The sequence below is a fragment of the Tachypleus tridentatus genome, chromosome 8 (genome assembly GCF_004210375.1).
Source record: "Tachypleus tridentatus isolate NWPU-2018 chromosome 8, ASM421037v1, whole genome shotgun sequence".
Taxonomy (NCBI): domain Eukaryota; kingdom Metazoa; phylum Arthropoda; class Merostomata; order Xiphosura; family Limulidae; genus Tachypleus; species Tachypleus tridentatus.
This window is the reverse complement of record NC_134832.1, coordinates 83,109,489-83,122,015: the sequence shown is the minus strand read 5'-3', so window position 1 is coordinate 83,122,015 and position 12,527 is coordinate 83,109,489. Positions and strand designations below refer to the sequence as shown.

At 32.9% G+C, this 12,527-nt stretch overlaps 1 protein-coding gene across 1 annotated transcript in view; it reads right to left on the bottom strand.

Moving 5' to 3' along the window:
- The window catches only part of LOC143222805 (neural cell adhesion molecule 1-like), a 55,791-nt gene that overhangs the window by 15,879 nt on the left and 27,385 nt on the right, over positions 1–12,527 (bottom strand). The window contains exons 9-10 of the mRNA XM_076449860.1: positions 1,623–1,748; positions 1,159–1,186 (exon numbers count right to left, since the gene is read on the bottom strand). Of these exons, the coding sequence (XP_076305975.1) occupies positions 1,159–1,186; positions 1,623–1,748 (154 nt within the window). The remainder of the gene's footprint in view (positions 1–1,158; positions 1,187–1,622; positions 1,749–12,527) is intronic.

The following is a 12,527-nucleotide window of genomic DNA, read 5'->3' as shown; positions in this document are numbered from 1 at the left end:
ATGGTAAAATATTTTAATGTAATCCTCTCTTCATACAACAACAAACATTAAAATAAGATAGCGAGAGTGCATGGCCTGGTGGTTAAGGCACTCAACTCGAAACATAAGGGTCGCGGGTTCGAATTCTCCTCACACCAAACATGTTCGCCTTTTATAGTGTGATGGTCAATCTCACTATTCGTTGGTAAAAAAGTAGCCCTGAGTTGGTGGTGATGATTAGCTGCCTTTTCTCTAGTCTTACACTGCTAAAGTAGGGACGTCTAGCGTAGATAGCTCTCGTATAGTTTTGAGCGAAATTCAAAAACAAACAAACAAACCTCTTCCCAATGGCGAGTAAACTTAATTCAAGTAAATAATAATAATGCATAATTAGTGATAAAATGAATCAGTAATAATGCATTATGAGTTATGACCCTGATTCTGATTTGTAAATGAGTTAAAAATTGTAACACTAACTTAACCTGCTTTACATCATAAAGATTGTTACACGTACAATTTGATAATTTAGAAATAGCACCTCAACCATTATTGTACCTATCGTATCCCAACCAGCCTGATAAAAACCTTGGTATTATGCGTAATGCCTCGTCGATACTGGTATATCAGATGTAGATCTGTTGACATATTGTTATATTTTCTTCATTGCTTTCACTCACAAATCAGTGTTATGTTTGTTAAGAAAATAGTGATAACTAACCTTCGTTCACAATATTACTTTGAAACTATGTACTGATTCACTCACTGTTGTTAAACCAAAGTTACATAATTAAAGGCTGTTTATATCTTCAAAGACTTGGTAACGAGAAACAGTTATTAAATTTATAAATTCAGATGTCTCATTTCGAGCTGTTAGAAACATAACACGTCGTAAATGTTGATAAAATTATGCATTACTATGACAAACAAAAACTTCAGTAACTTATCTAAGAATGGTTTGGTTATGTTAAATGCAATCTATTTCACACGTCCCCCTGTAAGACAACAATAAGTTTACGGGCTAACAACATTAAAACCCAGAGTTTTATTTTTCGCAGTGAACACAACAGAGAGTCCAAAGTATTTTGCTGTAAAATAAACACAATTATCATAAACGCAGCGTGCTCGTGATAAAATTAAAGTTCAGGGTAAATAAAGATAACACACCCATTTTTAGCTTACCCAGTGGAGACACCTCTTTGGAGGCTGTCTAGAAAAGGAATAAAACGTATATGATTTTATACTGAAGAAAAGATATATCACTTGTTTAAACTTTTAAATATATTAATGAAATTTAAGTAGAAGAAGTTTTATACTTTAGACGTCAGAGTTATAGAATTTACTTCTAATTTATAGAGAGCGAAGAAACAGAAATTAATATATTTGAATAACATGTATATATACGTAATATTGAGATAAAAGTTTTTCTTATATGGTTATTCAAGTGACTGTTTAAGTTTTAACATTAGATCATGAAAAGTAAATAGAATATTAAATAACAAAGTTTAAGACTTGCCAGATATTGAAAAATTCTAATTAAATAAGTAGCTTTTCCGACTCTACAGAGAATACACAAAGTTTCTGAGAATTTCCAGATTAACAAAGAATCGCAGCTAAAATTTCAGAGCAAACACCAAAAGTCTTACTTGGTTTCCTCCGGGACTGGCGTATGTGGATAACAATAATTATAACGAAAACAACCACTGTTACGGAAACAAAACTTAATCCAATAATTACAAATAGTGGCCCGAACGGAAAACTCCTCTGGGATTCTAACAAAGTAAAATAAGATAGAACGAGTTCAGTTCACATTTTCATCAATGAAATAGGATGTGTATAACAAGGGATAGATAATAAATATGGTTATGAGTTGTATAATATGGAATGCTTTTGTTATTAAGCTAATAAAAACAACATTCAAAACTTATATCTAAACAAGAGATCTTAAAGAACATATATATATATTCTGTTGTAAAACGTATTTTAATAAAATGTAGGTTATCATTCAGCATGTTTGTTATGATAAGGGAAGAAGGAAACGTTTTATAATTATTTTATACTTGGTGTAATTGTTAAAAAAACTTTACCAGTGAAATACCTTGTTACTGCAATTTTACAAATACGATTTAGTTGCTTGATTTAAAGTTTGTTTTATAACTAATTAAAGATCTGTGTTTGATGGGTTTGTTTATAAACTTTATATTATACATAATGTCAAAGAACAAAAAGAAACTTTGTGCTTTTTTTCCATTTATAAGTTCTAACTTCATCACTTCACACATTCCCTTAAGAATATGTATATTCATTTGAAAGTTTCTCAATTTTCTCAAAACATTTCTATAATAAAGAAAAAAATATAGTCCGGTGAAAATATTTCGGTTATGTAATAAACTGTTTTCAATGCATCTTATACATATAGTGACAAGAATTATACAGTTCAGATTCAGATAACGTTCCCCCAAAAAAAAAACAAAATAATTTTGTTAACACCAATGTTTGCAATGAAAAGATAGTTTAACGATTAGTTTCAGATCAATAACACGAACATAAATAAAACAATACAAACCTTTATAGTGTACATATGTTTATATTTACACTTTCTAAGTACAACATGTTGAAGTTATTTGTAAATAAACAATCGCTTACTGAATTAGTTGCTGACTGCTCCTTAATAGTTTCAGGAATATTTTGAATTTTAAAATTTGTTGTGCGTACTGGAGGGATTTAATCATTTATATAAAAAGATCAGAAAAATCGACCTATGACACGTACTCCAGTACTCCAGTTATATATAAAACTTTATTTTTATTCTTTTAACCAACATTTCGCCTTTGCGGCTTCATCAAAACCATTCTACGAGGGGTTCTGTATATTACCCTTGATAAAACCGCAAAAGCAAAATGTTAATTGAAAACAACTATTATATATACATAGCTGGAGTATAAAGATAGTTTTTTCTAAACGTTTTATAGAAATATTTTGACCTTGTTCTTCTCCATGACCTGCTCGTAACTTAAACGCCTTGTTCAATCAAATTGCACCTACATGAAAATAAAATAAAGTGTTTATTGTTTTCGAAAAAATCAAATATAAAATAAAAGAATTAGGTTTCCCTTTAAAAGCTTAATCACGTCACTTTAAAAGCAGTTTGTTATAGTGTCAGATCAATATAAATGGCATACTTACAGGCTTAACCTTATAGAAGACATTAAAAAATGCTTTTTTTTTCTCTGTTCAACGTAAATTGAAAAGCGTATTATTTTTCACAGAATGTATATGAAATTGCTTTTCCAGTATTTCCATATCGTAAACTTCATCAGTCTACGTACATACTTAATCTGTTGATTGTAGGTATTTCTGTATTCCGTATATAATTTATTTTACTCCATAACAATCAAAAACACTTGACTAACAAAGACAATAAAACAAAATAATATTACTTTAAAATATGACTTCTAATTAAATGTTTTTGTCGATTATAATATTGAAAATGTATTTTATGAATGAACAAATAGCATACGTAGGCGTTATTATATTGGTATAGAAATTACTGGTCGTGCTTGTAAATGACAAATTTCGTTTTTATTAAAATATTGTAAACGTTCATGTTGTATATAAAAACTCTAAAGGTGAAACTACAACTATCGGGAACATAAAACTCTCACATGCCCTGAAAGCGCTCATTTTTTATAATGTGAATACATACAAAAACTGTATCTTTTAACTAAGAACTAAAGTTTACGTTTATATAGAAACTCTAAATGTGAAGATATAACTTCCGCAGAACATAAAACTTTCCTATGCTCTGAAAACGCTCAGTTTTTGAAATAAAAACTGTGGCTTTTAACTAATAACCCTGTTGGCTCAGTAGTAAGTTCGAAGGCTTATAATGTTAAAAAATAGATGTTCGATACCCGCAATGTCTCGTAGCTTTCTGTTTATAAATAAACTGGGTTATTATATTAAACATATCATTTTATTGATATTTAGCTGTTTTCATCAAAAGCTGGTTCTAGCTTGGTGGTAACACTTCCTAGAGGTAGGTTCGAGAAGCAAAATGTTACAATGTTTTGATGGGTCCAGAATACTGATAAATTGGTTTTCCTTCTCTCGGTGAGCAGTTTTAAATTAAAGAAGTGTTGTTTAATTAAGAAAATTCCAATGATATTGTAATGAATTATTAGACATTACTTAATCTTGCCTGCAGTGGAAAATGTGCTTGTTGGTATAAAAGCTAACAAGATGTGATTGATATAAACCTTTTAGTCTATAAAAACTACTCACTCCTTCTCTTTTATGTATCGTGAAACCTGGATAATTATAGCACATGGGGGTTTACGAAGATAATTCATCATTAATATATTGTGTTTTAAATGCCATGCAATAAACTATCTGTGTGACAGGGAAATTTTTAAGATACATGAAAAAAAAAGAATTAAATTAAAACTGTCTTAAGCAGAACAATGTTGTTACACTAAAACTGTCTTAAGTTGAATAGTGTTGTTACACTAAAACTGTCTTAAACAGAACAATGTTGTTACACTAAAACTGTCTTAAGCAGAACAGTGTTGTTACACTAAAACTGTCTTAAGCAGAACAATGTTGTTACACTAAAACTGTCTTAAGTTGAATAGTGTTGTTACACTAAAACTGTCTTAAACAGAACAATGTTGTTACACTAAAACTGTCTTAAGCAGAACAACGTTGTCACACTAAAACTGTCTTAAGCAGAACAGTGTTGTTACACTAAAACTGTCTTAAGCAGAACAATGTTGTTACACTAAAACTGTCTTAAGCAGAACAATGTTGTTACATTAAAACTGTCTTAAACAGAACAAAAATATATTCAAATAAATATACTCTTCTCTTTTAAAGTATTACCACTCATCTGATATTACGGTTAAATGATAGCAACACTGGCGTACACTCTAGAATGACTGGAAAATAAAAATTATCGTTGGTCTAAGGATGGAAATAAATAATTATTCAAATAATCGATTTCTTCTTGTAATGAACTAAGATGTGATAAAGGGAGGTGTGATGACTACGACTCAGAAACTGGGAAGTTTAAGAACTGTTTAAAATACGAATTACTCGAATGTAACGTAAAGTTTGTTTACGTTCTCTGTTAGTTTAGAAAGTCAACTGGGAAATCCAAGATGTTCACAATAATCTTATAGTTAATTAAACGTACGAGTTAAAATTCTATAAAATCTTATATAATTGTCAAATTCTAAAGATATCCAAAGAAATAATGGTAAGTAAACGTACGCACACACACAAAAAGGAATAAAAATTATCCAAACTGGGATAAAAGGAGTTACCTTTTAATCTTCAAAACTGACGTACCAGAAACAAAGATGTGCAAGGTTTGCCGAAACGATTTAGTACAATGAAACACTTTTATTTGCAATGTTAGAAGTTTGAATAGTTGTATGTATCAGGTCATCCCTTAAGTAATGTCCAATTTTAGGTACTGAAAAAGAGAAAGGATTTCAAACGCTTTTAATGTTATTTACTCAATAATGTATGTTCAGTTATTATTAATTACTTCCTGTCAACGATTCACAAGCTTCTGAATGCCACTTCTACAATATTCTTGGAGTTTGGAGGAAAAGAATGTAAAGAAGGTAGTTTTGACATCTTCATGTGTTCCAAGCTCTTTTCCATCAAGATAGTTCTGCAAACTTCGGAATAGATGATAATCAGATGGGGCAGAGTCTGGAGAATAAGGAGGATGTGGAAGTTTTTCCCAGTCTACCGCTTCAATCTTTGCAGATGTGATCCTTGCTGTATGGGACTGTGCATTATCATGGTGTAACACAACACCTTTACGAATTATCAAAGTAGGCCTCTTTTTCCTTTAGTGCAACATTCAAGCACTCTAACTGTTGACAATAGAAGTCTGATGTAATTATTACATTCAGCAGCAGCAACTCAAAGTGGATCACACCAACTATATCCCACCAAACGTTTATCAAGACTTTCCTAGGGTGAAAGCCCATTTTGAGCTGTGCTTTGACCAGATTATCTGCACTGAGCCGTTGTCTGCGGCGCTTAACATTTTAAAAATATCCGTTTTTCATCTTCAGTCATTAACCTGTCCAAAAGAGGTGAGTTAAGTTCACTAGAGTGCAGAGAAGTGCAAATGTTCACTCTTGCTCTAAGGTTGATTTCTTTCAAATCATAGAGGACCCATTTTCCAAGTTTTGACACATTTCCAAGCTATTGCAGATGACGGTGAACTGTTGAATGGGTTGAATTAAGCTTCTCTGCTTCAACTGTTACAGAATAATCTTCATCAAGTGCAGCCAGCAGCAAGTCATCATTAAACTCAATAGGACGACCTGAACGTGTTGCATCACTTAAGATGTAATCTCCAGATCTGAACTTCTGAAACCACCTTCGACATTTATTTTTCGTTGAGAGACTCCGCACCATAAACGCTTTGAATGTTTCGTGCAGTTTCTGATGCACTATTGCCTTTTTTGAGCTCATAAAGCGTTATATGCCTAATGTGCTCCTCAGACACATCCGTCTTCATAAGAGTTTATTTGATTAATAACCTGAAAAAGTGGAGTTGGGTTAGTTTCGTTCATTTGTCTGTCATTAAAGCCTTTTACAAAGACAGAGATGATAATGCACTTTCTGTATTAAATTTTCGGACATTACTTATGGGATGACCTAATATTGGAAGCATATTGTACTGCTCTGCATCCAAGAATGAACTGACTATACCAAAATGTACCCCCTTTCCACAACTGTCTGCAGGCAGTGAAAGGTGATATAGATCTGCGATGTTGTGGGCTTCAGCAGCCACATCTCTTTCCCCTAATTTCTATTTTTCTTATATGAGACTAGTGAACTGGAGGTTAAGACTGATAGACGGTGTATCCCCACAGCAGTGTTGGTCCTACATCCGCAGTAACCTCCAAAACCTAGGATAATTTTATAATCCTTATAATCCAAACTAAATCCTTCAGATACCTTATTTCATGATAATAAATTCAAGATGATAGCTTCATTAGATCGTAACAGTAATTTTTGCCTGGCCGTATGTGTGACGTTAGAAGTCCCTGTTACCCATCAAATGGTATGTGAAGTATCATACTATAAGTACACGATATGTATGATGTTAAAAGTCCCTGTTACCCATCAAAGGGTATGTGAAGTATCATACTATAAGTCCTTTTTATCAATTAAATTGTATGTGGAGCATGATACGGTAAGGATTTCTGTCATTGCAATAGCAATTATTTAATTTCTCCAAAGGCAGGAAAATATTGTTAATTTTGAAAATTCTAAGCTAAGAGTCACAACTCTTACCAATGGTAAATCATTTTTTCCCATTAAGCTAAATGTAAGTTTTATGTATAGTTTCAATTTCGATGATATGATAGAATATTTACTTTCTAGTTCAAAACATCAAAATAGGAAAGAAAAATATTTGAAGCTGTGTACTTTTACGTTTATAAAATATAAATATTAAAGAAAGAACATTTGTTGCTTTGGAGCTATTAAAGTAACTACTACGTCATCTCTGACTTCCTCGTCTATAGGTCTGGTAGGCCCGACATGGCCAAGCGTGTTAAGGCGTTCAACTCATAATCCGAGGGTCGCGGGTTCGAATCCCGGTCGCACCAAACATGTTCGCCCTTTCAACCGTGGAGGCATTATAATGTGACCGTCATTCCTACTATTCGTTGGTAAAAGAGTAGCCCAAGAGTTGGCGGTGGGTGTTGATGACCAGCTGCTTTCCCTCTAGTCTTACACTGCTAAATTAGGAACGGCTAGCGCAGATAGCCCTCGAGTAGCTTTGCGCAAAATACAAAAAACAAAAATCTATAGGTCTGACCTCACCTGGTGGTGGTTAAGAAAGTAAATTTGCAACCTGTGGGTCTCGGGATTGAATCCCGTCTCCGAGCATGCATCTCCCTTTCTTCCTTATGAGACTATACTAAGAAAGTAGTGTTTATAAATGTAATGCAATAGGTCTAATATAATTGTAATCAATTTTCACGCTTTGTAAGAGGCATACCCACCCTAACAATAGCTTGTTAGTTTTTGGGGTCATTTCTAAGATAGCAATGCAAGTAATATCTACTATATAGCGTGAAAAAGTTAAACAAAAGTATGACTGTTTAATTTTATTTAAGCAGAAAATTATGTAGTTTTATTGATGTTTAGTTTAGCAAAATGTATAATTTAAAGTACGCCCCAATTATGCAACCATATAAATTTTATTTCATTGTTCAAAATATTTTCTTAAAAATCAATAATATTATGATTTAATTTTGTTCCAAATTCAAAAAAATAACAAGTAATATTGCACTTCCAATCCTAAAGTAGTGAATTAGACAACAGCTAAGAAATTGTGCTTTTCAGTTTGAAAATACCTGAAATCAACAAAAAAGAAAATCGCGAAACTAAAGATGTAAATCAAGCGTAGAAAAGACAAACTATTTTGTTACTTTCTAGCAAAAGTAAATTTGTAATTTTTTACAAACCGGTATAGTCATGAGAGAATGTAGGGGAAGAATTCAGAGGATACAGTCGACTAAAAAAAACAATAAAATAAGGAACCAAAAATTTCCCAACATTCTATAATATTCGGTAAAAAAACAAACTAATTTCGGATATGAAACTTATCATAATAGTATCACACCTATGTTAGGTGTTGTCTCATTTTTCATAAAGTTAACAGCCAGAGAGACTTTAGAGTCTTTCACAACATAGAAATCACGTAAAGAAAGCAAGTTACTTCCAACTAGAACAAACAAATATTCTCGCCATTCAGTCGTGTGGGCGTTATAATGTGACGATCAATCCTACTATTCGTTGGTAAAATAGTAGCCCAAGAGTTGTCGGTTGGTGGTGATGACTAGCTGTCTTCCCTTTAGTGCTACCCTGTTAAATTAGGAACGGCTGGCCCAGATAACCTTTATGTAGCTTTGCGCGAAATTTAAACCAAACCAAAGAAATAAATGTTTAAAATATTGTAAAGTTAGTAACTATCTGACTTCAGTTTAATTATTTCAAATGGACTAATAACTTTTACAAAATGTTAAATAACACTTTACTAGGTTCACCTCACTTTTACTTTAGTAGCAGGAATATTCTGGAATTTTCCTCTTGCAGTATCCCTCAATAATAATACAGATGTTTCTTTAACAACCATGTATCTGGGTAAAATGGATTGACGATCTATTTGTTTTATTGACATATGGGGAAGATTTCTAAAACTAAATAAATTAGAGCTGTTGACGTAAATAAAAACCTTTTAGGTGCAACTTGATGTGCTTATTAACAATGCCACGAATTTACTACGAACTGTAAGTGTTACACACAAAATCAAAGAGATAAACAGATACATTTTCGTTCATTGCACTTGCTTTCTGTCCAAACTGGAACCATTCAAAACACTCATTTTTAGAACCAGTACTGAGATTTCGTGAGAACGTTTCAAAAAGAACAGTTATCTCAAGAAGACGATACAGTGCACTCTCTATAAAAACAAAACTTTTACTTTGGATAAATCATATGCACTAAACAGTAATTTCAAAAACAGAAGAAATGCTTTTTCCACTGTATACGTGACTTCGGGGAAAACCGTAGATAAGTATTATATAAATTCTCTTACCTAACTAGGTATTCTTACCATAGCGAAACGGCAAATCTTCAAATCTCTAACGAAACATCTTATGTAGAACACACATTGTGAGTGTAATACACAGCAACTCAGAGAGACACAGCAACCACTACAGTTTGGACACTGAGTTGCAAACCTAGGATTTGTGCCAAGAGGCAATGACCCGCATCAGGAGACCTGCTACTTTGCTACAGGTAAAAAAAAATGGGTTTTCCTATTGATTTCCCATTATTTGGCTTTGCCACGTGGTACTTTTGTCCAACAGGCTACTTTACTCTGAATGTTGATTTATGACTTCCATCTTTGCTTCTTTCGCCTTACAAGTGCAGATATGGTCGAACGTTGTGTTGGCTTTAATTTATGGGTTTTTTTTTTTACTGATCTGTTTATATGGATGGCGCTCAGCTGGCGTTGTATCAAAGCCAGGAGGCAGCCATCTTATGAAACCCAGTTAATGACACTCATAGAATGGTTGAATAGTGATGTATGCATACTTTCTATTAACGTATGATTTTATTCACTAGTTGTTGTAGATAAAGTGTGGTTTTACAAACACGTAACAAAAGAAGACCCACTACTAGTTCTTATAATTAATTTAACAAAAACAATGTAGTCTGGATCACAAAAACCCGTTATAAACTTCTCTGGAATATCGCAGTGATGTTTTGTTGGACAATGATTAAATTATAACAAGGGTAGTCCTACTTAGATTAGGATAAAAATTGGATAAAAGCATCTGTCTGTATTTCAGTGATGCCTGTTGTGGCTCTTCCACGTTGATACTTCGACAATAATTTCATCAAATTGGCTTTTATGAGATTTTTAAAGATGAAAATTATTACACCATCAATACCAAGATACCCATCTTCAAATTACTTCAAGTTACTTTTAACTCAATATCTACCTCTAGTTGTAACTTAAATAAGGGACGATGTTACTTGAGACTATAATTAATTTGGAAACATATTAACACATGAATGCTTTACCTAAGCTTTAATCTTTATGGAATGGAATCCGATACTCATTACGAATGACTAACATCATTACGTTTTTTGTTCCTGCGCTATTCATAGACAAATGGAAGTACCGAAATGAATAATGACACTGCTGCACAGATTATTTCAGATAAGGTCCTTTGAAATCCGATAATCTGTAAGAAGGACAGGCACAATTCCATGTATTTCTTGCTTCCTTTGACAGAGTTATTGCATGCTTTATTTGCACGAACACAATCTAAACTTGGTTGTGGGATTTCCAGGTTTTACCAGTAATATAATTCCAACATTATGGATGTTAGTTTCACAGAAATAGAATGATTGACTTTATTCAATGTTAGTTTATATTTAGTTTTACAGAAATAGAAGGATTAACTTTATTCAATGTTAGTTTATATTTAGTTGCGCAGAAGTAGTATATTGACTTTATTCAATGTTAGTTTATATTTAGTTTCACAGAAATAGAATGATTGACTTTATTCAATGTTAGTTTATATTTAGTTTCATACCACTCTCATTATTCATCCTTACAATGTGATCATTACAAACACCATAGCCTTTATGAAATATAGAAATAACATTCAGAGATTTTTATTGGTTACTGTTTTTACAGACATCTTAGGTTATTCAGGTAGGACAATATATCATAAAACAGAGAGAACTTTTTGACACACTCTGCTATTGCACTATGCTCACTTGTTACAAGATAATACGCAACAAGGATAATATCCTGCATGAGGACAGCGTCTCATTAGTAGGAGAGCAGTTTATACTAGACAGGATAACGTGTGCCCTTCTGAAGAATGGCATTCTCATTTCTTATTGGCAACTAGTCCTTGTTCATTTGTCTGTGTTGTTAGAGTGGACAGTGGTAGGAGGTGTTCTGAACAGTAAACAGTTAATTTTTTGCATATAGTTGAAAATACTCTACAGCAGATAACCCGATGTAGCTTTGCTATAAGAAAAACACACAAACACACTCACTATGTTTGGAATTTAAGACGCTCTTGAAGTAGAAAGAGATCTTGACTCCAGTGAGAAAAGGTAAAAAACAAGAAAGCCAAGGAGGAAATATCAAAGTGGTAAACAACTAATCAGTAAATAGCACACCAGATTCACATTATGATATCTTACTGTAATGTAAGATGAATCAGAGGAAGTAGCTGCTAATTTAACAGTGTAACACTAGAGGGTTGTTGTTGTTAGTTTTTGAGTTAAGCACAAAGCTATACAATGGGCTATTTGTGCTCTGCCCACCACGGGTATCGAAACCCGAATTTTAGCGTTGTAAGTCCGCAGACATACCGCTGAGCCACTGGGAGGCAACACTAGAGGGAAAGCAGTTACTCATCACCACCCACCGCCAACTCTTGGGCTACTATTTTACCAACGAATAGTGCGACTGACCGTCAGTTTATAACACCCCTGCGGCTGGAAGGGCGAGCATGTTTGGTAAGACGGGAGTAGAACCCGCTATCCTTAGATTACGAGTCGAGTGCTCCTTAATCACGTGGCCAGATGCTTTATTACTTGATTACGTCAAAGTACTCTTTAAAGTTGATAATATCTGAGATGCAACAGAATTAATTTTTTTGAATTTTACTCCAAAATTTAAAAAAACATAATTGATTTTAAGACATATTAAACAGCAGAGTATCATCTCTATTGCTACACGAATGAAAGATAGTTTAAACATTAATAAAATTAGTTGTTAATTTTCTGCTTCAATACAAGTAAACACTTTTGGTCATGTTTAGTATTTTGATCATCAGGTAATCCGTAATGACGAGAAAACCCACTTGTAGAGAAAATTATATAGCTGGTAGTATTTATAATACTGCTATTATACGTGTTTTACAGTTGTTATCTGAACCTTAACAAATTATTCTTCAATTGTCCTACTAAAG